This window comes from Pinus tabuliformis, chromosome 7 (genome assembly GCF_031772625.1).
Source record: "Pinus tabuliformis cultivar Carrire ecotype Pingquan chromosome 7, CPIR1, whole genome shotgun sequence".
NCBI lineage: Eukaryota > Viridiplantae > Streptophyta > Pinopsida > Pinales > Pinaceae > Pinus > Pinus tabuliformis.
This window is the reverse complement of record NC_142293.1, coordinates 255,128,984-255,136,451: the sequence shown is the minus strand read 5'-3', so window position 1 is coordinate 255,136,451 and position 7,468 is coordinate 255,128,984. Positions and strand designations below refer to the sequence as shown.

The following is a 7,468-nucleotide window of genomic DNA, read 5'->3' as shown; positions in this document are numbered from 1 at the left end:
CTATTTAATACAATAACCACTAACTCAAGTTCTAAAAAGTTCTAATTTAATTATAACTCTAACTCTATCTTCTTCGTAGAAGATTCCTCCTTGCAGCTTTGACACATGGTTTCCTTTTCGTTTGGCTGAGATGGCATGAGATGAGCAGTTAATGCCCCATGTTTGTCTTCAATGACACATCCTTTCCGTTACCCTGAAACATAGGCCCCTGTTTGTCGGTCTTTGATGTGCTTCACAATATTCGAATCCAAAGAAGCATGCCTTTTATCTTTGATTACTCAAAATAGAACAGGCTGCCACGTCTTTGATGTGCTGGCCATTTTTTCATGTGTGAAGACAACACATTTCAGAAAGATTTGCTGATTTGTCAATCATAATTGATTGGCTCAACTGAAACATGCAGCTACAGCAGTTTCGTAGCGCGCTACGAAACTGCTGTGTAATTTCATCATACACAGTCTCATCACTTCTCTGCATTCTTGCTATCTTCTCCCCATATTTCTCTTTCAGCTGATTGTTCACATTTTCCTCAACAAATGAATAACAACTTGCAAGTAATCCTATTCAGCTGCCACGCTTCAATGTCAATAGATTTTCCTATAAAACTCAAACAGCATGCTCAGATTTCTCTGCAAGCCCTGCCAACCTGGAACCTTTCACTGCAAAGCACCTTTTCTTATAGCCACTTCAATAGATTCCATACCGCGAAGAACACAACTTTGACAAATGTTCAATTAGATCAATAAATCATCCACCTCAAATGATTGTGAAGTATCCCCATAGACCATTCGAGTGTGCATAAAGCCCAATTTAATGAACAAATGGCCAATACAGTTAACAACAGCATGAAAAATGGAAACTCCAGATTTCTTGCCACAAAGGTAACCACCAAATATGTGGTGTTTTCAACTCAACCATAAGTGATTCAAATTCTTTAACCATTGCTTGCAAGAAGTAACCTGTTTTCTGGAGATACTTTGGCTGGAACATAGTTTACTAGTTTAGCATTTAGTCCTAGCTCTCTCAACCATATGAGCCTGCCAGTATCAAGAAGTTATTTGCATTTCAAGCCTAGTACTGCCCTTTCAGCTGGTTTCAAGCATCTAATAATATTTCCAACATCATGAACATTAGCAGCATCTTCAGTGGTATTGCAAACATTTAAGTTGGTTCCGACTTTAACGCCATTAGAATGATAAGAGCAATGCTCCCCATCAAGTGCCCAGCTGGTCAGCCATGTTACAGCACAAAATTCTTCTCTTGTAAAGCCCAGGTTTATGAAAAAATGTTTATTCACATAAGATTTCCATTGGCAAAGATGGTGGCAACATGTTGCAATTGCAAGGCCTTTTATGTAAGGATGATTTCCTCCTCTGTTGGTATCTTCAGATACATATTTGTTATGGTTTTGTTCACTAAGACAGCATCGGAGGACCAAATCTGTCGCTGGTCCACAAAGATGTTTCCCCACTGCAGCATAGTAAAAGCCCTTCAAGGATTCCACAGCTTCCAATTTCAAATCTTCAATGTCTATTCTCAGGCGCTCCAAATTAATGGCCTCTGTCTGTCTCAAAGTTCGATCAGCCTTGAACTTATATGACCTGCGCTTCACTAGTACTATGTCCTTAATGCCATAACAGTCAGAAAGCATGTGAGTTAAATAACCTCGTCCAGCCCCAAACTCTACAACTTTTAGATGGGATTTCAACTGTTCTATCTCTTCCCCATGCCCACTACCATTAATATATTCATAATGCATGCTTGTCTTTGAAATGGAATCAGGACTCCAAAATATTCCCAGAGTTTCAAGATTTCCAAGTATGGATGCCTGTTATATGGAATGCTTCTCTTGAAAGGGCAACCTCCTATCTAGCTTTGCATTGAACCATTTGTCGCAGGCATGAGGCAGCAAATATGAGTCCTGTATGTTGTTTTCACAAATAGCGCTGTGAGCTGACTGAATTTTCTCAAGTAATGCATGGAACTCCTGTCCTGACATTGAAAGTATGGCCTTGCACTTCATCTCTGAACACACATCATTATCTGATCGAATTCTTTCAGTTTCTCCTGATGGAAAACACTTTTCTTGAACTTCAGAGGGACTTCTAAATCTTGAGCTATCTTCTTCATCACTGCCAATCAACCTCAGCGGACTCTCCATAGCCATTCCGTTTCTCTCCACTCGGCTTCAATTCACATTTTCATTCCACTTTTAAATAATCTTCCTGAAATTGCCGACTTTAAATCGACCTCGAAACAAGAATGGGATAATAGCAAACAGATTACGAACGGCGGTCCAATCAAGAAGTTCAGATCAGTAATGCGCTTATCTTCTCGGACAAGTGTAGCTCATCCATAATAAAAGGCATCCCAATTTAAAGTGCCGCGTGCTCGTTACCCCGCTCTGATGGTATGCGGAAAGTCTGTTTCATAAGCCACGACATCTCACCATTGCGGCCTTTAGCTAAAAGTGCATTTTCAATTTGCTGATCCTGCTGTGCTTTTATAGCAGCTTTCACTTGATCCTTGTCTATATTTTTCCCTTGAAGACTACTAAAGCCGAGGCCAGCACCAATTGTCAATCTGTGTGGATCAACAAGAGAATTGTAGTGGTTTCCACAATGATAGCTAAGCCGGATAGGAGGAGAATCGGTACCATAACTACCATGAAATATGTTGATAGGCTCTGTACTGTATGAATAAATATGAATGGGACGATTGTATATCTCCGACATTGCCTGGATTTCCAAATTATTACCATAGACCTTGTCTCTCCTTTTTCTCTTGCTGTGTTTTAGATCGAGTAGATGTTGTGATACTGACACATGTTGCTGAGAAGGTGACAGCTGGGTGAAAAAAACTATGGATTCGAAAAAATCCCCAATTTCGTAGCGCAGCCAGTGCAAAATATGAATTATGCGCTACGAAATCACCTAAAAGAAGTTGCGCTGCGAAACTGCTAAAGGGATCTATGCGCTGCTGAAACACTTTGTCCTTAAGCTAGTCTGAGCAATTTAGGCAACAGAATTTTCAGTGATAACAGTGGCTCCACTTGGGATAGTGTGCCCTTGTGGTACACTAAGAACTCGCAGGTCCAGTGCCTTATAAAATTTATTGGACAAACATCTTCTTTAAGTTCCTTGGGGCTTCACCTCGGGCTTAAGCTTGATGATCACTGTAGGAGAAAGAAGTCTATATCTACCACTACTAAAAAAAAAATTTCTCAGTCAACCTTGAGCTTATTTGCCTTTTCCTACCTACCTACCCTATCAGCTGCAATCTCCACTTGTAGCTCAAGGAACATGAAACTTCCAATGAAGCCAGTCATCGATCTGATCTAACACTTGAATCCTTTGGCTGTGCTTGAAACAAAAATAAACCAGATACTGAAGTAACCAAGGCAGTATGAGGTGTAACTGTTCTTCAATATGAAAATATAACTGGAAGCCTGAACAGTAAATCTTTTCCATGTATTCAGCTATAGGGTCAAAAAACACATGGTTAGTTTGATGATTCTCAAAACTTTCTGTATCTTTAGACAACTTATCTTCAGCCACACCGAATTTATTTGATATGCTATCCAACTGCCTTTCTGAATGATGCTCACAAACAATGTAATTTTCCTCACTACTATGATCATTATTTGAAGTAAGCTGCTGCAAGGAATTACAAAATTGAACAAGCTTTTCCTCTGCCTGAGGGTCATAGAAAATTTCCTCCAATATTTCTTCTTGCTGGGTGCAATCAATTTCATCTTCATCATGATCTGAAGCCTGACAAATCTGCTGCATCTCTACATCAATATCTAAGGATAAAACATGGTTTTCACAAGTAAACTCCTGCTGCTCTTCATGCTGTGTTTCATGGAATGTTATACCTTCTCCTTGGTGCTGGAATGCATTATTATGAAGAGCCTCTAAAATTTCTTCATCCGTAAACTCATCATCATCATAACAATCCTTCAAATACTGAATAAGATTTAAAGAATGCCTACAGCAATCTTTAAGCAGCAATAAGGAAGGATAACCTTCTTTATACATTTCACAGAATTCATCATGAAAACTAGCAAGCGAATATATTGAACCATTTTCCAGACTTTTATACCAAGACCATGCTTTTCCTTCTAAAGTGGTCATAAACATTTTCATGAGACAATCTTCAGGGAAATGAACCTTAAGACTGCGTACATGCATATGGAATTTAACCAAATGGAGAGCAGCATTATCCTTCTTTTCATCTTTGAATATTGGAAGATCATCTAACCAATCAACCTTTGGCATAGGATTTGGAAAACCAGGGATATGAGACCGATCCATAGGAGCATACCTGGCATTCATTCTTGCAGTAGAATCCATCTTGAAACTTCATCAAGCTACTGATCTTCTAGCAGTGGAGTCACCTTCCAATTTGTTATTTGATGTGTGGAGTCGCCAAGGTAGTTTTGCAGCCTCAAAAAGATGTCTGAGCTCCTGCTACCTTCAGAAGTTCAACCTCTTAATTTCGGGAATGAATAAACTTCAGGCTCCCGGCAGACGCACCAAAATGTTATCACAAAATCAAGCACTGAAAGGTTGCTGATCAGTTAGACTCTGTGTAACTATTTCAAACCAGATTTTTGACTAAGGTTTAGCCTCCTTAGCCTGAGAGGGCTCTCTCAAAGGGTTATTGATTTTAAATATTGATGAGATGGCTAACTCTTGCAAAGTAAATTTAACACATACGTTGGCTGGACAGACATTACAAAGACTTCCATTGGGCTTATGGAGTTAATCATCCTTCAGTAAACTATAACACTACTCATTCATAGAAGTCAGGGCATGTGATGTTTAAATACTCAAAACACATCTCATAGAAACCTCAACTTACAAATACACACAGGAAATCAGAGCAGCAAAGTGAATTCTGAGTGATTGTGTATCTATACAGTTGTAAAACATAAAGGATAAAACAAAACCACATATATCTTGAGCATTTGAAACACTGTGTGAATCCTGAGAAGAAAAGCAGTCATTTGTATTACTGAAAATAAGTTTTTACACAAGCCAAAATAAACTCTATTTTCTCAAATATCCCCCAATTACATTCATCATTCAGCTATATATAGAAACATAATTATAACTACTTGGAGTTTCCTCCTCCAGCATGAGGGGAGCTCGATGACTGTCACTACTGACACCTATCTGCTTTGCAACAAACTATTTAATACAATAACCACTAACTCAAGTTCTAAAAAGTTCTAATTTAATTATAACTCTAACTCTATCTTCTTCGTAGAAGATTCCTCCTTGCAGCTTTGACACATGGTTTCCTTTTCGTTTGGCTGAGATGGCATGAGATGAGCAGTTAATGCCCCATGTTTGTCTTCAATGACACATCCTTTCCGTTACCCTAAAACATAGGCCCCTGTTTGTCGGTCTTTGATGTGCTTCACAATATTCGAATCCAAAGAAGCATGCCTTTTATCTTTGATTACTCAAAATAGAACAGGCTGCCACGTCTTCGATGTGCTGGCCATTTTTTCATGTGTGAAGACAACACCTTTCAGAAAGATTTGCTGATTTGTCAATCATAATTGATTGGCTCAACTGAAACATGCAGCTACAGCAGTTTCGTAGCGCGCTACGAAACTGCTGTGTAATTTCATCATACACAGTCTCATCACTTCTCTGCATTCTTGCTATCTTCTCCCCATATTTCTCTTTCAGCTGATTGTTCACATTTTCCTCAACAAATGAATAACAACTTGCAAGTAATCCTGTTCAGCTGCCAGGCTTCAATGTCAATAGCTTTTCCTATAAAACTCAAACAACATGCTCAGATTTCTCTGCAAGCCCTGCCAACCTGGAACCTTTCACTGCAAAGCACCTTTTCTTACAGCCACTTCAATAGATTCCAGACCGCGAAGAACACAACTTTGACAGATGTTCAATTAGATCAATAAATCATCCACCTCAAATGATTGTGAAGTATCCCCATGGACCATTCGAGTGTGCATAAAGCCCAATTTAATGAACAAATGGCCAATACAGTTAACAACAGCATGAAAAATGGAAACTCCAGATTGCTTGCCACAAAGGTAACCACCAAATATGTGGTGTTTACAACTCAACCATAAGTGATTCAAATTCTTTAACCATTGCTTGCAAGAAGTAACCTGTTTTCTGGAGATACTTTGGCTGGAACATAGTTTACTAGTTTAGCATTTAGTCCCAGCTCTCTCAACCATATGAGCCTACCAGTATCAAGAAGTTCTTTGCATTTCAAGCCTAGTACTGCCCTTTCAGCTGGCTTCAAGCATCTAATAATATTTCCAACATCATGAACATTAGCATCATCTTCAGTGGTATTGCAAACATTTAAGTTGGTTCCGACTTTAACGCCATTAGAATGATCAGAGCAATGCTCCCCATCAAGTGCCCAGCTGGTCAGCCATGTTACAGCACAAAATTCTTCTCTTGTAAAGCCCAGGTTTATGAAAAAATATTTATTCACATAAGATTTCCATTGACAAAGATGGTGGCAACATGTTGCAGTTGCAAGGCCTTTTATGTAAGGATGATTTCCTCCTCTGTTGGTATCTTCAGATACATATTTGTTATGGTTTTGTTCACTAAGACAGCATCGGAGGACCAAATCTGTCGCTGGTCCACAAAGATGTTTCCCCACTGCAGCATAGTAAAATCCCTTCAAGGATTCCACAGCTTCCAATTTCAAATCTTCAATGTCTATTCTCAGGCGCTCCAAATTAATGGCCTCTGTCTGTCTCAAAGTTCGATCAGCCTTGAACTTATATGACCTGCGCTCCACTAGTACTATGTCCTTAATGCCATAACAGTCAGAAAGCATGTGAGTTAAATAACCTCGTCCAGCCCCAAACTCTACAACTTTTAGATGGGATTTCAACTGTTCTATCTCTTCCCCATGCCCACTACCATTAATATATTCATAATGCATGCTTGTCTTTGAAATGGAATTAGGACTCCAAAATATTCCCAGAGTTTCAAGATTTCCAAGTATGGATGCCTGTTATATGGCATGCTTCTCTTGAAAGGGCAACCTCCTATCTAGCTTTGCATTGAACCATTTGTTGCAGGCATCAGGCAGCAAATATGAGTCCTGTATGTTGTTTTCACAAATAGCGCTGTGAGCTGACTGAATTTTCTCAAGTAATGCATGGAACTCCTGTCCTGACATTGCAAGTATGGCCTTGCGCTTCATCTCTGAACACACATCATTATCTTATCGAATTCTTTCAGTTTCTCCTGATGGAAAACACTTTTCTTGAACTTCAGAGGGACTTCTAAATCTTGAGCTATCTTCTTCATCACTGCCAATCAACCTCAGCGGACTCTCCATACCCATTCCATTTCTCTCCACTCGGCTTCAATTCTCATTTTCATTCCACTTTTAAATAATCTTCCTGAAATTACCGACTTTAAATCGACCTCGAAACAAGAATGGGATAATA

At 39.2% G+C, this 7,468-nt stretch overlaps 1 protein-coding gene and 1 pseudogene across 1 annotated transcript; both read right to left on the bottom strand.

Moving 5' to 3' along the window:
• Positions 1-1,017: 1,017 nt before the first annotated feature.
• LOC149246813 (uncharacterized) lies at positions 1,018-1,809 on the bottom strand. Its single transcript, XM_089455766.1, has one exon. It carries the CDS (start codon positions 1,757-1,759, stop codon positions 1,055-1,057), a length of 705 nt encoding a protein of 234 aa, XP_089311892.1. The 5' UTR covers positions 1,760-1,809; the 3' UTR covers positions 1,018-1,054.
• A 4,320-nt stretch (positions 1,810-6,129) lies between these two features.
• Positions 6,130-7,226, bottom strand: LOC149246812 (uncharacterized; annotated as a pseudogene).
• Between the last annotated feature and the right edge of the window lie 242 nt (positions 7,227-7,468).